This window comes from Bubalus kerabau, chromosome 10 (genome assembly GCF_029407905.1).
Source record: "Bubalus kerabau isolate K-KA32 ecotype Philippines breed swamp buffalo chromosome 10, PCC_UOA_SB_1v2, whole genome shotgun sequence".
Taxonomy (NCBI): Eukaryota; Metazoa; Chordata; class Mammalia; order Artiodactyla; family Bovidae; genus Bubalus; species Bubalus kerabau.
Genome location: NC_073633.1, coordinates 80,787,422 through 80,805,575, shown reverse-complemented (window position 1 = coordinate 80,805,575; position 18,154 = coordinate 80,787,422). Strand labels below are relative to the sequence as shown.

General features: G+C 37.4%; 1 protein-coding gene across 7 annotated transcripts in view; it reads left to right on the top strand.

Annotated features, from left to right (window-relative positions):
• Nucleotides 1-12,524, top strand: part of WDR89 (WD repeat domain 89) — a 47,012-nt gene extending 34,488 nt beyond the window's left edge. For all 7 annotated transcript variants that reach the window (XM_055538298.1, XM_055538292.1, XM_055538295.1 and 4 more), the window contains one exon: nt 11,214-12,524. In XM_055538298.1, the coding sequence (XP_055394273.1) occupies nt 11,244-12,404 (1,161 nt within the window). In that variant the 5' untranslated portion in view covers nt 11,214-11,243 and the 3' untranslated portion in view covers nt 12,405-12,524. The remainder of the gene's footprint in view (nt 1-11,213) is intronic.
• Nucleotides 12,525-18,154: the final 5,630 nt, after the last annotated feature.

The following is an 18,154-nucleotide window of genomic DNA, read 5'->3' as shown; positions in this document are numbered from 1 at the left end:
GCATTTAACTTGGGTTTAATTTTAAAAAAATAAAATGAAAGAAATAGCTAGAATGTTGGTGTTTCTTTAATATGAGTTCCTTTGCAAATTCCCTTTGAGTTAACCCAAAGAAAAGATGAATGATATTAAAAAATTGGAGTCATTATGCTGTGGAGTTTTTCAAACTACATCTTTCAGGTAGCATCTACATTGACGATTAACTGATGCAGTCAGATGTAGGTTTTTCTGTTCTGCAGTTAGCCTTTCATGTGATGATTGGCAGAATCAGACTCCTTTCATTTTATGACTCAACCGCTCTTTTTTTTTTTTTTTTTTTTGGTCGCACTGAGCCTTCCTTGCAGTGCTCGGGTTTCTCATTGCGGTGGCATCTCTTGCTGCAGAGCACAGACTCTCAGTGTGCGGGCTTCAGTAGTTGTGGCACTCAGGCTTAGTTGCTCTGTGGCTTGTGAGATCCTCCTGGACCAGGGATCGAACCCGTGATTCCTGCACTGGCAAGTGGATTCCTATCCACTGCACCACCAGGGAAGCTTGACTCAACCATTCTTTAGGGCCTTGGAATCCTCTGCATCCAGCCAGCAGGTGGGTGAAGAGAAGGTGAAGAAGACATCACCTTTTGATCACCTGACCCAAATACAACCATTGCTTCACTACTGCTGGCAGAAAGTCATCACAGGCTAGGGCTGAGGCAATCTTTGCTGGGGGACTGGACTCTTTTCCCTTCTGGGATGCCGTGAATGTCCTGTACCAAATCCCAGGTATATCTATTCCTGTGGGCTGCTTCTCATGTCCTAAACTCAGTGTGGAGACCTTAAAAATATAGTAGGCAGCCCTCCTTCACCCTTCTGTACCCTTCACATAGCCATGATACATGTGTCAAAACCAGAAAACACTGGTATAATACTATTGACTAAAGTACAGAATTTATCTGGATTTAACTGGTTTTCCCACTGATATGCTTTTTTTGGTTAAGAATCTAATCAAGAATACCACTAATTAATCAATAATACCACCAATCTCTCAGACCGTCCTTCTTTTTCATGACTTTGAAATTTGAAAAGTATTAGCCACATATTTGTAGGTTGTCCCTCAGTTGAGTTTGATGTTTTCTCAAGAATAGGCTGGGGTTATGAATTCTGGGGGCTTCCCCAGTGGCTCAGCAGTAAAGAATCTGCCTGCATGTCAATGTATGGCAAAACCACTACAATATTGTGAAGTAATTAGCCTCCAATTAAAATTAAAAAAAAAAAAAAAGAGTCTGCCTGCAGTGCAGGAGCCACAGGAGACACAAGTTCGACCCCGGAGTTGGGAAGATCCCCTGAAGGAGGGCATGGCAACCTACCCCAGTATTCTTGCCTGGAGAATCCCATGGACAGAGAAAACTGGTGGGCTACAGTCCATAGGGTTGCAAAGAGTCGGACACAACTGAAGTGACTGAGCACTCAGACACGTGAAGTTTTGAGAAGAATGTCACAGAATGTCACCACATCACATCAGGGGGCAAGTGACATCAACATAATTTACCACCAGTGATATTAACCTTGATTGGTTTTTAAGGTGGTATCTTCTGGTTTTCTCTGGTTAAAGTCTCTTTTTACTCCTTCCTTACTCTGTTCTTTGGAAGCAAATAATTAAGTCCAGCCTATACTCTAGGAGAGGAGAGTCATTTATTTTTATCAATATGGATTCATGGCTATTTATTCTTTTTTACCTAACCCAGTGTTATTTTGCTGCTCAAATTGGTCTAGAGTGACGAATGGGAGATGATAGCTCTTGCGTCTTTTTTTAAAAAATCACTTCTTTACTTTTGGGCATTATTTGTTGCTTTAGGCTCATCTAGTTCCTCTGTCTGAGACCTAGATTCAGGCCATTTTTCCAAGAAGATCAAAGGGTATTTTTAATAGGATAGATATTAAGCCTCTCTAATTGGTACCTAACTTAAAGAATCTTGGAGAAGTTGACTGAGAACTTGAGTTTCACTTCAGTGAAAGTATATTTTCTTCTAAAACATATTGAAGTTCATTTGCTATTTAGAAATGTATTTTTCATTATGAAATGAAAAAATCTTAAAAAACACTCACTCAATTTGATATGTCAATGGTTTGTTCAGAATTGAGTTATTGGTTTGATATTTGTGTTCATGAAATTTTGCGTATTGATTCATTTTTTAAAGAATAGTTTTAATATAAAAGTAACAGACTGCTTTCATTTTTTTTTTTAAGCTGTACAACGGTAGTTTTTAAAATGTGAATGTGAAATGAAATAAGGCAAATCAAATGAAAATTTATTAGAAAGGAAATCAATATTTCCTTTTTTTTTTTATGCCAAGAATTATGTTCACTACATCCTTCTGTGTTCCATGATTTCTTATGTCCTTGTATCATCACTGTATATTGTAATTGTTTCCTGGTCTTTCTCCCAACCTTTTGAAGACAGCAAGTGTGTTTCTCATCTGAATCTCCATCATTTAGCATTTTACTTGGCTATAAAAGGCACTCAATATCAAGTATATTGATTTCTATCCCCATTTTAAAGATGAAGAAACTGAGGCTTACAGAGGTTAGGTTAATTTGTACAATGGTAACTTTGCTAGTTTGTGGTAAACAAGGATTTGAACTTAGGATGTTTTATTCTTAAACATATTGCTTTTTTATTGTACCACATTGACAGACTATTGACATGCTGGAAATTAATTCACTGCATTATTTCCAAATTGACAATCTCTGAAAGTATTCATAAGAAACATAACATTTGACACCTCCTGCGAGAAGAAAGGGGCTTGAGGACAGAAATGTTCTGGAAAGACATTAGTTTTGGAACCTTTTGAATTTTGAACTGTGGGGCTATTTTAGATATTCAAAAATAGAGTAATTTAAAAATACACAGAAACTTAGCAGATAGAGTTTTATATTAAGTTTTAAAATATTGTATCATTTCAGTGGTTCATTTTTTGTTGTTGTTGTTGATATCTTTAGAATCAAGGATCCTACCAGTATTACTTGGCATAGATTTTTATAGTCTTCTGACAATTCCTTTTTGTATCCAGTTTTTTCCCTTTTATTTTTTGGGGAAAAAAAAAAAAAAAAAAAACAAGTAAAAAGGTAGGAAAGGGAGAGGATAGAATGTTCTAAAGGGAACAAATGATCAAAATCCCTCTCTTTAAAATGAGTGAAATTTGACTTTTTAAAATATGTTTCCTAAGTCTTTCTTTTAGAAGCCTTTTACATTAAGTCAGAATAATAAACAATGAAATCTTGGTAATAAAACCCAAAAGTAGGAAGTCAAGAAACACCTAGAGTAACAGGCATATTTGGCCTTGGAATACGGAATGAAGCAGGACAAAGACTAATAGAGTTTTGCCAAGAAAACGCACTGGTCATAGCAAACACCCTCTTCCAACAATACAGGAGAAGACTCTACACATGGACATCACCAGATGGTCAACATTGAAATCAGATTGATTATATTCTTTGCAGCCAAAGATGGAGAAGCTCTATACAGTCAGCAAAAACAAGACCAGGAGCTGACTGTGGCTCAGATCACAAACTCCTTATTACCAAATTCAGACTTAAATTGAAGAAAGTAGGGAAAACCACTAGACCATTCAGGTATGACCTAAATCAAATCCCTTATGATTATACAGTGGAAGTGAGAAATAGATTTAAGGGACTAAATCTGATAGACAGAGTGCCTGATGAACTATGGAATGAGGTTTGTGACATTGTACAGGAGACAGGGATCAAGACCATCCCCATGGAAAAGAAATGCAAAAAAGCAAAATGGCTGTCTGGGGAGGCCTTACAAATAGCTGTGAAAAGAAGAGAAGCATAAAGCAAAGGAGAAAAGGAAAGATATAAGCATCTGAATGCAGAGTTCCAAAGAATAGCAAGAAGAGATAAGAAAGCCTTCTTCAGCGATCAATGCAAAGAAATAGAGGAAAACAACAGAACGGGAAAGACTAGAGATCTCTTCAAGAAAAGTAGAGATACCAAGGGAACATTTCATGCAAAGATAGGCTCGATAAAGGACAGAAATGGTATGGACCTAACAGAAGCAGAAGATATTAAGAAGAGGTGGCAAGAGTACACAGAAGAACTGTACAAAAAAGATCTTCACGACCCAGATAATCACGATGGTGTGATCACTCACCTAGAGCCAGACAACCTGGAATGTGAAGTCAAGTGGGCCTTAGAAAGCATCACTACAAACAAAGCTAGTGGAGGTGATGGAATTCCAGTTGAACTATTTCAAATCCTGAAAGATGGTGCTGTGAAAGTGCTGCACTCAATATGCCAGCAAATTTGGAAAACTCAGCAGTGGCCACAGGACTGGAAAAGGTCAGTTTTCACTCCAATCCCAAAGAAAGGCAATGCCAAAGAATGCTCAAACGACCGCAAAACTGCACTCATCTCACATGCTAGTAAAGTAATGCTCAAAATTCTGCAAGCCAGGCTTCAGCAATACGTGAACCGTGAACTTCCTGATGTTCAAGCTGATTTTAGAAAAGGCAGAGGAACCAGAGAGCACTTTGTCCATTCTTGGTTTTCATGGTGGAAGAATAAGGCTCATGGATTTTAGCTAGTGGTTCAGTATTAGGCTTCCCTGGTGGCTCAGAGGTTAAAGCGTCTGCCTGCAATGCGGGAGACCTGGGCTCAATCCCTGGGTCGGGAAGATCCCCTGGAGAAGGAAATGGCAGCCCACTCCTGTATTCTTGCCTGGAGAATCCCATGGACAGAGGAGCCTGATGGGCTACAGTCCATGGGGTTGCAAAGAGTCAGACACGACTGAGCAACTTCACTTTCACTTACTATAGCCTTTTTCCATGTGGGTGTGTGTTTTGGCAATCATCCTGCTCCCTTTTTTTCCATCTGCTTATGCTGATGTGTAATTCCTCCTCTCAAAGCCTAATAGGCATATTCTTTAATTAAAGTCAACACTAATATTTTAGTACTTACACAGAAGAAGAATAGCATAGAATTGAAATGAACACAGGTTCTCAGGTTTTGAAGTTACAATTTGGATTTCAGATCAAACTCCCCCTGTATTTTCCGCTTATTACCTGTGAGAGCGTTGGCAAGTTACTCAGTTTTTCTGAGCTTCAGTTTCTTCTGTAAAATGGTGATAATAATGCCTATCTCATAGGGTTAAATGATTAAGATTAAAAAAAAAAATACTAGATATAGCACACAGTCTAGCATTTGTTGAACTCCAATTATGATTGTTTTCTTCTCTACAAGCCTCTGCCGTCCTCGCCCACCTTGCCAGTTGTTTTTGTAGTTACGTTATTAATGTGGATTGTGTTGTTGTTAAAGACCATCCCGGAATGATTTTTCTCATTTAGCTTCTCCCTACATTTAGGACATTAGCTGAATCTCTGCATTTTACCATCATCAGAGTTCCTTGTGGTCAATGGGCAATACTAAGTATCAGCTGTGGGGAATTGGATTTTCTGACCCAAGTCTGATAAATTGTTTCAAAAGAAAACTAGTAGTTTATCCAACATATAGTTTAAATACAACTGTTATTCTTTAGTAGAAAAATGTAATAGTATTTGTTGCTTATGTTGTCAAATCTTTCAAGTATGATGAACATTCATACTGGAAAGATAGAAATGCATCTATTTCTAAACATACTGCTCATTTCTGACTTCCTACACAATAATACATGGCCAAAGATTTTTAGTATAGTGCCTTTTGTAATCAATAGTTTCTAAATAGGTATAAAATGTGTGTTTTCTTTTAATACTTTTTTCCATCTTGTTTAAATGGGAAAGAAAGCTACTTCCTCTTCCATTATCTGCTTCCCTGTGGCTCAGCTGGTAAAGGATACGCCTGCTATGCAGGAGACCTGAGTTCGATCCCTAGGTTGGGAAGATCCCCTGGAGAAGGGAAAGGCTACCCACTCCAGTATTCTGGCCTGAAGAATTCCATGGACTGTATAGTCCATGGGGTCGCAAAGAGTTGGACACAACTGAGTGACTTTCACTTCCATTATGGAATTATTTAAACTAGCTAGGCTGTCCCTCAGATTTCATATTCAAACTTGGTCAATTCAAAAATAAGAGGAATGCCTAGTTGCAGTTAGATGTATTTAGAATGTACTTTATATATAGAAATAACACTTTATTGGGTTTATTTTAATAGGAAATAAAATGAACATTTTGATTGATAAAGATAACTTAACTCTTACTAAGGCAAAAGCCCCAGAAGAAATACTTAATGTTTAGGGATGTTGTTATCAAGTAAATCAGCTCTCAGTTATCTAAGGACTGTTCCTCAGATTAGAGATTAATGAGCATTTTCCATCTAGTGTGTTTCAAGATGGCTTAATGAAAACTTTTTAGCCAACATGGCTTTAGACTCTACTGAACTTCCTTTATCTGGACTTTTCCTCCTTGTCTCATCTCGGTATTGGGGAAAGTACAAAGTGCAGTGTGATTTAAGAGGTAGTGGCAGTAACTGCCTTCCCTTCTCTTTTCTGTTCTGTTCTCTTTGGGCTTATCTTCATTCCTCTTCTTTTCTCCTCCCTATTCTTTGCTTCAGTATTCTTTTCTGTTCTTTTCTATTTGTGCCGTTTTTCATTTGTGTGTGTTCATTAGTATAAGAAAGGTGTCCTCAGCTCTCACTAGCCTGTTGAGATCTAAAATGCTGACTTAGCTTCCTTTTATGTATCTAACAGAAACAAATAGAGAAAATATTAAAATTATGGTTAATCTTATTTGTTCTCTTTATACATTTTTGTTAGGTTGAACCGTATAAAGTTGTCAATATTGTTTTGATCTCCAGAAATAGATTGAACCTTATACTTCAGTTAGTAGCCTGCAGCAAAAGATTTGAAAAGGGATTGGATGAGAGCCTGAATAGGAGAATTGGATATTCCCCAGAGATTCTGGCTTAGGTAACTGAGTAGATGAGAGTGTTGTCAGGGTGCCAATACCATCGACCAACATGGAGAACATCGAAAAGCATAATTTGGTTTTATTTTTAAGGAGAATGTTTCATGGAGGGGAAGCATAAATAATCAGTTTAACTTGGAGTTGTAGTGGGATTCAAGGAGAGATGGCTAGTTGACACTTGGAAATATGGACTTGTAAATAGATGAGCTCATTGGCATGTAGGTGGCACTTGAAAACATGAATTTCAATGAGGTTACTGAGTGAGAAGAAAAGAGAGACCATGGCTTATCTTGAGGAATGGGAAGAGAATCATGCCAAAAAAAAACCAAACCCTCAGATAAGGGCATACACAGAAGTAAAAAGGTTTATTTATCATTTTACAATGATTCATTAGTATGTAAAATTAAGATTAACTGTGTAACCTTGGAAGTTATATTTCAAATATGGCTCATTTGCATAGGCATATTAATGTGTTAAAACGTAAGTCAAGAGGTTTTCATCTTTTCCCAAGGAGGTTAAAGTAATATTTTACTGTTTGTATCTGTGGACGAATGAATATAAGCTCTATAATACTGAGAGCATTGTGGGATCTACCTGTCTTCTAATATCTTTCTCTTTTTTTGAAGCACTGTACTGCATTTAAACGGTGTGTCAGGTGGAACACTAGTGAGATTGTTGCCATTACTGCTATCTTAAAATGTTGGTTTGCTGTAGCATTCCATCTGGGTCCCACTCTGCCTGCATCATCGATCCCAGAATCCTTTGGATTAAAGCCTTGCAGGGGACTGTTCCAACGCGAAACAGACTCTCTGGGCAACACTGTTGGGGGAGGAGCACAGCACTGCTATGTTGCTTGGGCGTAGCAGCACGCAGCCGTAGTCCTCTAACTCACTGTTAACTTAGAAGTCACATTCAACTTTCTTTATTGTTTAAAATTCTCATCAATCTGGTATTTCATATGCAGAGATCAATATGAAACAGTAACAAAGAATTCTTTTGTAATCTTATTAACACTTTGATTATTTCAAGAATGGGTAGTTGTTTTTTATCTGGAATTAAAAAGGATTTTTTCCTTGAAGTGTGTAGGCAGTATACTCTTAAGTGAACATACATTTTAGGACATATTTGAATAGCTTGTAGTAAAAAAAAAAAAAAAAAATTATGTTAAATAATGTTTCTTTCACAAATATAAAGTCTTTATATTTCCTTTTTGTGCTTTATTTAAAGTACTGCTAAAGAATGCCATTATGTTACTAATTTCCATAAGCAGAGCTCTCCCTGCAAACATACATTAGATATCATTTTAGGTTTATTCTGCTTCTCCTGGAGCTCTTCAGCTCTTTATGCATGAAAGCTGAATCAATTATTCCTTCATTTATTCAACAACCATATTGATAACAAAAAAAGCAAGAAAATCAGGTAAAATCAAGTTTTTCAAAAATATTGAGTGAAAAGAGCAAATTGTAGCAAAGATAACATATAAATGTGATGCCATTTTTAGAATTTCTTAATCATAGAAGTTGTATCTATCGTTTCATTTGTTTAAATAAAAAACTGAGGCAAATATGGCAAAATGTTAACATCTGTTAAATCTAGGTAATACAGTATTTGAGTATGTTTCCTTTTTTCTACACTTCTTTGTACATTTGAAATAGTTCATAATTAAAGCATTTTTAATTTTTTATTTAACAAAATGGTCAATATGATAGGGAGTGACCAGCCACTTTAGGTTGGTTGATCAGGGAAGTTCTCTCTGGGGAGGTAACATATTGAGACCTGAATAATAGGCAGGAGTTAATCACACAAAAAATGTACAGATAGTATTCCAGACAGAGAAGTAGCTACTGCCACAGTCCTGAGATAGAAGCATGACGCGTTCAAGGAGAGAAGGCCATTTAACCTATCTGGTTATAAAACCAACAATTATGCTGTGGAGGTAAATGATCTTCTAGTCTCTGAATACTTAAAGGAAGCTCACTATTTTCGGACTTAGTTTATTCTTATACAGAGTTGTTCCGTGTAGGGACTTACACGGAATTGTGTAATGACATATCAATTGTGATAATGACATATCAAAAGCACACAGAAGCTGGCCTGAGGAGTTTCTCAGTGGTCAGGTCAGAGACAGTTTGAGCACCAGCAACTTAAGGAAGTGATCAAAGTTGTTATTATGAGCCTCTATGATGTGATGCAGTAAGAAGTCCCCAGCATCACATAACAGAGAAGGCGATGGCACCCCACTCCAGTACTCGTGCCTGGAAAATCCACGGATGGAGGAGCCTGGTAGCTGCAGTCCATGGGGTTGCGAAGAGTCGGACACAACTGAGCAACTTCACTTTCACTTTTTACTTTCATGCATTGGAGAAGGAGATGGCAACCCACTCCAGTGTTCTTGCCTGGAGAATCCCAGGGACGGGGGAGCCTGGTGGGCTGCCGTCTATGGGGTCGCACAGAGTTGGACACGACTGAAGTGACTTAGCAGCAGCAGTAACAGCAGCATCACATAAATTGTATCCCTGATAACAATGTTAAACTGGAATCTAATCTCGAAGAGGAGACAATTAGAAAAATCTAGAATATAGGACATTTTATGAGACAACTGGCTGGACTTTTCAAAAAATTCAGTGTTAGGAAAACAGAAGATTGGGGAGGTTCTCTGTGTCAAAGTATTTAGAAGTGAAATGATATTTTGTCTGCAGTTCACTTTCAAATAGCTCATCAAAAATGCATATGTCTGTGTTTATAGAGATAGAAGAAAACAAGTTGGTGATCCTCGGAGGTGAAAGACTGTGTGTATGTGTGTGGGTGTCCATTGTACTATTCTTTCAACTTTTGTTAAGTTTTAAAATGTTCAAAATTTAAAGCTGGAGAAGATGCTTATTCTTCGTTTGAACCTCAATCCAGCTTTTAATATTTTTTGCCTGTTGGTTTAATTTTGCTGTTTGGAGCCACTCGGATAGATTTGAATTCTCCACCATGTGGGGTGTTAGTGTTACTGGTAATGGTGATCCTGGTCGTTTTTATGTAACATTTATTGAATGCATACCATGATATGCCAGACACATTATTTCAGTTAATCTTTCTAACCACTCTTGAGTTCATATTCATTTCTCCTTGTAAAGATGAAAAGACAGACAGCTAAAAAGCTATCATTAAAGCAACAGGAAAAAAAAAAAAGCATTTCATCTTAAGAATGAAAATGTGAATTTGTGAGGCTGGCAAGAATATTCATTTGGTGAAAACAAGATAGAAAAACTTGGGATAAAGTCACTAGACTTTATGCATATTTTTCTGGCCTGGAACTTGTTCTATATACAACCTGCCATTGAGAAGCAATCTGGTGTGGTGGTGAAGATCACCGTTTCTGAAGCCGGAATGCCTGGGTTCAAATTCCAGCTCTACCATTTGCAAGCTGCTCCTGCCTGAGAAGCACATCTCTGCAATTCCTACTGGGTACCTCTATTAGCTTTTTTTATCACTGCTGTAACAAATTACTGCAAAATTGGTGGCTTGAAATGACATAAATTTTTTATAGCGCTGGAGGTCAGAAGTTCAAAGTGGGTCTCACTGGGCTAAAATCAAGGATTAGCAGAGTTGCACTTTCATGTGGAGGCTCTAAAGGAAGCTATTTCCTTGCATCTTCCACTCTCTAGAGGCCACCCAATTATTGGCTTCCCGCGCCCAAACCAGTAATGTATCTCTCTGAACCTTTCTTCCACAGGAACATCTCCCATTGATTCTCATATTCTGCCTGCTTCTACTTTTAAGGGCACTGGTGATTACTTTGGGTTCACCCAGATAATCCTCAATAATCTATTTTAATGTCAACTGATTAGCAACCTTAATTCCATTTACAACCTCAATTCGTCTTTGCCATGTAACCTAACATACTCAGGTTCCTGGGATGACGGCATGGACATCTTTGAGGGACTATTTTTCTGCCAACACATCTGTGTTAGATTCTATAACTGTATAAGGTAGCTGGGGCCAGAAGAAGATGATCCCAAAGTAGAGATCCTGGCTAATGCTGAGGACCATGAGTAGGACCAATAATTAGGTTTGAGCTGAAAGGAATTACTAAGCAATGTATGTACATGTACATACATTTTTATAATCTCTTACTGGCAGTAGATTCAGCATATAAAAAGTGGTTGAATTAGAAGGAAGCTGCTGAGTTTTAGTTACATCATGGTAGGGGAATGATTAAAATATTAGATTTTATTTCTGTTTTCTTGTGCCAGCTCTCAGAGGGAAATGTTCTTGATTTAATTACAATGTAGAGACACTTTGGGTTTAATTTCAATTTTTGTTTTTATTACAGATTTTTACTACCCTTGGATGCACTCCTGATATGGAGAAGATTGAAGAACAATTTGCCAACTTGAACATTGTTAAACGTTCCTCAGAAACTAAAGAGCCTACTTACCTGCTTGGCATAGACACATCAAAGACTGTACAAACAGAAAAAGGAAGCTTGGTTGCTGTTTTGTGTTCTAATGGATCAATCAGAATACATGATAAAGAAAGGTTAAATGTACTACGAGAATTTAGAGGGTATCCTGGGCTTAATGGAGTCAAGTTTGCGAATTCCCATGACCGTGTGTATTCCTCATGCACTGATGGCACTGTGAAGTGTTGGGATGCTCGACTGGCCAGTGGCAAACCTGTCCAGCTGTTCAAGGGTTACCCTTCCAATATTTTTATCAGTTTTGATATCAGCTCTAATGATCATGTCATTTGTGCTGGTACAGAAAAAGTTGATGATGATGCATTGCTGGTATTTTGGGATGCAAGAATTAATTCTCAGGACTTGTCTACTACCAAAGAGCCACTTGGTGCATATTCAGAGACACATAGTGATGATATCACTCAAGTACGTTTCCATCCCAGTAATCCAAACATGGTAGTCTCAGGTTCAACTGATGGCCTGGTGAATGTATTTGATATTAGCGCGGATAATGAAGACGATGCACTGGTCACAACCTGTAACTCAGTTTCATCAGTAAGCTTTATTGGTTGGTCTGGGAAAGATTATAAACAGATTTACTGCATGACACATGATGAGGGATTTTGTTGGTGGGATCTTAATCATCTGGATACAGATGAACCAATTACATGTTTGAACATTCCTGATGTCAGAGAAGTAATTAACGTGAAAGAAGGGATTTTGGACTATTTGATTGGTGGCCTATATCATGAAAAGATGGACAAATTGTTTGTTGTCGGAGGGACAAACACAGGAATTATTCACATAATGAACTGTATGACATCAGGATTGGTCCATGTGACCAGCCTTCAAGGAGGGCATGCTGCTACGGTCCGGTCCTTCTGTTGGAATATGCAGGATGATTCTTTGCTAACCGGAGGAGAAGACGCACAGTTGTTACTTTGGAAACCTGGAGCAGTAGAGAAGACATTTACAAAGAAAGACAGCATGAAAATAGCATCCTCTGTACACCAGCGAGTTCGCGTTCACAGTAATGATTCTTATAAGAGAAGGAAAAAGCAATGATGTTACATTGGGCGTTTACTTGATAGGTTTTATAGTTGCAAATAATTATTTCTGTGTACTACCTGTGGTAGACATGTTAAAAGCTCATATATAAATAAAAACAAGCCAGTTAGCAAACAATCCTGGGAAAATGCTGAGAATGGTTTAATTCAAGTCTTCGTGTATTCTAAAATTATTTTTTTAAAGCTGCCAGTTGAGTATATAATCAGTGAGTTGAAAGTAAAATTACATTCCTCATTTTAAAAACCCATCTGTTGAATTAGTAAATGTTGGGTTTGAAGAAATAGCTTTGATAAGGGTTTTTTAGAAGTAGATGGCTGGTGTGACTTTTAAAAACAGGTGGTTTGGGTTGTATTTTTTAAGCTCAATTTTTACTTTTTTAATCATCTTTATTATTTATAAAACCAAATAAGACTTTTTTCTTTATTTGAGAAGCCCCCACTTGCTTAATACATGTAGACTACACTAGCATTGTAAGTTGAGTTGCAAAATCATGTTCAACTCTTTGCGACCTCATGGACTGCAGCATGCCAGCCTTCCCTGTCCTTCACTGTCTCCCAGAGTTTGCTCAAATTCATATTCATTGAGTCAGTGATGCTATCCAACCATCTCATCATTTGTCATCCTCGTCTCCTTTTGCCTTCAGTCTTTCCAGCATCAGGGTCTATTCCAGTGAGTCGGCTCTTTACATCAGGTAGCCAAAGTATTAGAACTTCAGCTTCAGCATCAGTCCTTCCAGTGACTATTCAGGTTGATTTTCCTTGACTGGTTTGATCTCCCTGTAGTCCAAGGGACTCTCAACAGTCTTCTCCAACACCACAGTTCAAAAGCGTCAGTTCTTTGGTACTCAGCCTCCTTTATGGTCCAACTGTCACATCCGTACATGACTACTAGAAAAACCATAGCTTTGATTAGACAGACCTTTGTTGGCAAAGTGATATCTCTGCTTTTTAACATGCTGTCTAGATTTGTCATCGCTTTTCTTCCAAGAAGCAAGTGTCTTCTAATTTCATGGTTGCAGTCACCATCTGCAGTGATTTTGGAGCCCAAAAAAATAAAGTCTGTCACTGTTTCCACTTTTGCCCCTTCTATTTGCCATGAAGTGATGGGACTGGATGCCATGATCTTAGTTTTTTGAATGTTGAATTTTAAGCCAGCTTTTTCACTCTCCTTCCTCCAGCCTGGCATTTCACATGATGTGCTCTATATATGAGCTTCCCTTGTAGTTCAGTCTGTAAAGAACCTGCCTGCAGTGCAGGAGACCTGGGTTCAATTTCTGGGTTGGGAAGATCCCCTGGAGAAGGCAATGGCAACCCACTCCAGTATCCTTGCCTGGAAACCTCATGGACACAGGAGCCTGGTGGGCTGCAGGTCATGGGGTCACAAAGAGTTGGGCACGACTGAGCGACTCTTACTCTATAAGTTAAATAAGCAGGGTGACAATATACAGCCTTGTCTTACTCCTTTCCTAATTTTGAACCAGTCATTTGTTCCATGTAGGATTCTAACTGTTTCTTCTTGACTTGCATACAGATTTCTCAGGAAACAAGTAAGGTGGTCTGGTATTCCCATCTCCTTAAGTGTGTGTGTGAGTCACTCAGTTGTGTCTCACATGTGTTTGAGACCCCATGGACCATAGCTCACCAGGCTTCTCTGTCCATGGAATTCTCCAGGCAAGAATACTGGAGTGGGCACCATTCCCTTCTCCAGTGGATCTTTCCGACCCAGGGATTGAACCTGGGTCTCCTGCATTGTGGGCAGATTCTTTACTGTCTGAGCCACCAGGGAAATATTTTCCACAATTTGTTGTGATCCCCACAGTCAAAAAAAAGCAGACTGGTGGCACTAGTAGTAAAGAACCCGCCTGCCAATGCAGGAGACATAAGAGATGTGGGTTCGATCTGTGGGTTGGGAAGATCCCCTGGAGGAGGAAATGGTAACTATATCTTTTCCTGGAAAATCCCATGGACAGAGGAGCCTGGCAGGCTACAGTTCATGGGGTCACAAAGAGTCAGACACGACTGAAGTGACTTAGCACCAAAGTCAAGACTTTAGTGTAGTCAATGAAGCAGAAGTTTATGCTTTTCTGGAAACCTGTTGCTTTTTCTATGATCCAGTGAATGTTGGCAATTTGATCTCTGGTTCCTCTGCCTTTTCTAAACCCAGCTTGTACATCTGGAAGTTTTTGGTTTACATACTGCTGAGGCCTAGCTTGAAGGATTTGAGCATAACCTTACTAGCATGGGAAAAGAGCACAGCTGTGCGGTAGTTTGAACATTCTTTGGCATTGCCCTTCTTTGGGATTGGAATGAAAACTGACCTTTTCCAGTCCGGTGGCCACTGCTGAGCTTTCCAAATTTGCTGACATATTGAGTGCAGCACTTCAACAGCATCATCTTTTAGGTTTTTAAATAGCTCAGCTGGAATTCTATCACCTTCACTAGCTTTGTTTGTAGTAATGCTTCCTAAGGCCCACTTGACTTCACACTCCAGGATGTTTGGCTCTAGATAAGTGAACACACCATTGTAGTTATCCATGTCATTAAGACTCTTTTTGTATAGTTCTGTCTATTCTTTCCACCTCTTCTTAATCTCTTCTGCTTCTGTTAGGTCTTTACTCTGTTCTATTTATATTTAAATACACTGACATATTTAAATATAAATACTCTAAATAGAATTAAACTTTTTCAGAAATAGTGATTTTCATTTTTGAGAAAAATATATTTAGTAAATTTGCATTTATACTTTTAATACTATTTGCATTTTTGAGAAAAATATATTGAGTAAATTTGCATCAGTACTTTTAATATTATTGGTTAAACAGGTGTTTCACTGATGAAAAGGAAAATATCTTGCAAAATTCGTTTTGAAACTCAAAGTAAATATACAAAAGTGAAAGTATTTATAATAGCAGAATGCCTTTTTAGTTTCAAAAGATTCCAATATTTTGTGATAAAATTTTCTTTTAAGTGTTTCCTTCCATAATTTTAAACTCGAATTTTTGTTTACTGCTAATTTTTCCATACTTCCTTTTAACTATTTCTCCAAAGAATCTTAGTTAAAAAGTTGATCCTTCTAAAGGTTTGGTACTTTATCTATGAGACTGTAGCGCTGGGGGAAATTTTTTTTCTATAGAACATTTGTAACTTAAATTTAGATATGATCTAACTTAACTCAAGTGAGACTGAACAATAAGTGAAAGTGAAAGTCTCTCAGTCGTGTCCGACTCTTTGCGACCCCATGGACTATATAGTCCATGGAATTCGGGTCAGAATACAGGAGTGGGTAGCCTTTCCCTTCTCCAGGGAATCTTCCAAACCCAGGGATCATACCTGGATCTCCTGTATTGCAGGCAGATTCTTTACCAGCTGAGCCACAGGGGAAGCCCACACAATAGATAAGTAACTATTAAACATATTAAAAATACATGATTATTTCAAGAAATTCAACTATGCTTGGTATTATCCAAACCATACACCTGAGGGTAACTTAGGACTTTTCCTTTTTCTCTTAATCACTCACCAAGTCCTGTGCCATTCTACTTCCTAATAGAAGTAGAAACTTGTCATCCTTTTTTTTTTGCTTTACCCCTACCACTACTGCCTTAGATAAGACTTCCATCATTTCTCTCCAAGATTATAGACTCTTATCTACTCCAGTTCATTTTCTCTACTCTTCTTGACTGAACATCAAAAACACAGGTTTGATAATGCCTCATGCTGCTTAAAATCTTTGATATATTTAGATCTTTTGATAGAGGACTATGTAAAAATGAAAAGCCATGTTTTTAACATATTTAGGATATGAGGTAATGCTGACTATGGTGTAAGTGGGAAAAAATTCAATTATTAAAATGAAATAAGAGGCTATCCCAGAACTTGTCTTCAGGTTGAAAGGACCAACAAGACTGTCAAGTGTAATGACAATAATAAGACCACCCAATTTTTTCAATGGTCAAAGGATCTGGATAGACATTTCTCCAAAGAAAATATACAAGTGGTCAATAAACGCACCAAAAAAGATGCTTAATATCATTAGTCAGTAGGGAGATGCAAATTGAAACCACAATGAGATACCATTTCACACCCACTAGGATGGCTATAATTAAAAAAAAAAAAGTATTGGTGAGAGTGTAGAGAAAGCTTCACACACTGCTATTAGGAATATAAAATGGTATAGCTGCAGTCTGGCAACTCTTCAAACAGTTGCTATTTGATAAAACAGTTTCACTCCTAGGTATATGCTGAAGAGAATTGAAAACAAATCCACACAAAAACTTGTATATGAATATTCATAACAGTATTCACAATAACCAAAAGAGGGAAATTCAAATATCCATCAGTTGATGAATGGATAAAAGTACACATATGGTGGAATATTATTCATCCATGAAAAGGAAAGAAATATTCATCCATGTACTAATGTATGCTACAACCCTGATGAATTTTGAAAATACACTAAGTAAAGATAGCCACAAAAGACTACATATGTATGATTCCATTTACATCAAATTTTCAGAATAGTCAAATCTATAAAGAGAACATATATATAGTATTTGTCTGGGGCTGGGAGGTGGGGGGAAAATGGGAGGGTTGATGGCTGATTGCTGATAGGATTTCTTTTGGGGATGATGAAAATATTCAAAAATTGTGGTTATGGTTGCATAACTCTGGGCATATTAAAAACTATTAAATTGTACACTTCAAATAAATGAATTATATGTGAAATACATCTGAATAAAGCTGTTGCCAAAAAAAAAAAAAGATATACCAAACAGATATGAACCAAAAAGCTAGGTGGCAATCTTAATTATTGACAAATGGAATTTACAAATGTAATTATTGACAAATGTACCATTGATTCCAAAATCAGATGAAAATGAAGAAAAAGGCTTATTTTGTTTGTTATGAATATATATTCACAATTTAAAATATTAGCTACCAAATCTAATGGTGTATTTTTTAAAAACATGACAAATAGGGTTTATCTCAGGGATGCTAGGGTGACTCAACATCAGAAAATCTATCAGAGTGATAGACAAAGAGTGACATAGAAAAACATGTGGTAAGGCTTCATACCTATTTATGAAAAATATAAACCTCAAGCTATCAATAGAATAATTTTAACTTGGTTAAAGTTTATATATAAAAAATATGCACTAAATGTTATTCTTAGTGGAGAAATGTTAGATTAAAATACATTTTCTTTGAGGAATTGAGACCAGAATGCAATGAGGAAGCCTGTTGGAGTAGTACAGATTCTGGCTAATACTATAAGGAATGATTAAAAAATATATAATGTGTAAGGATTGGAAGAGAAGAGGGGGAAAAAAAACTCCTTTGCAAATAAAAAATACCTGAAAAATCCAACAGTCAGCAAACTATTTGAACTATAAAGAGGTTCAGCAAAGTTGCCAGAGGATGGTCAGTCTACAAAAATCCAAACATCATTTAACAAAAGCAAAAGTTAAAAACTATCCCAGAATTGACCAAGATTATAGGATATCTATTTGAAAGTGAAAGTGAAGGTCGCTCAGTTGTGCCTGACTCTTTGTGATGCCATGAAATTTTCCAGGCCAAAATACTGGAGTGGGTAGCCTATCCCTTCTCCAGTGGATCTTCCTGACCCAGGAATTGAACCAGGGTCTCCTGCATTGTAGGTGGATTCTTTATCAGCTACCAGGGAAGCTACTATATGGCCAGAGAACAATGCAAATGTATAGAACTCAGAGATAAAGCATGGATATATGG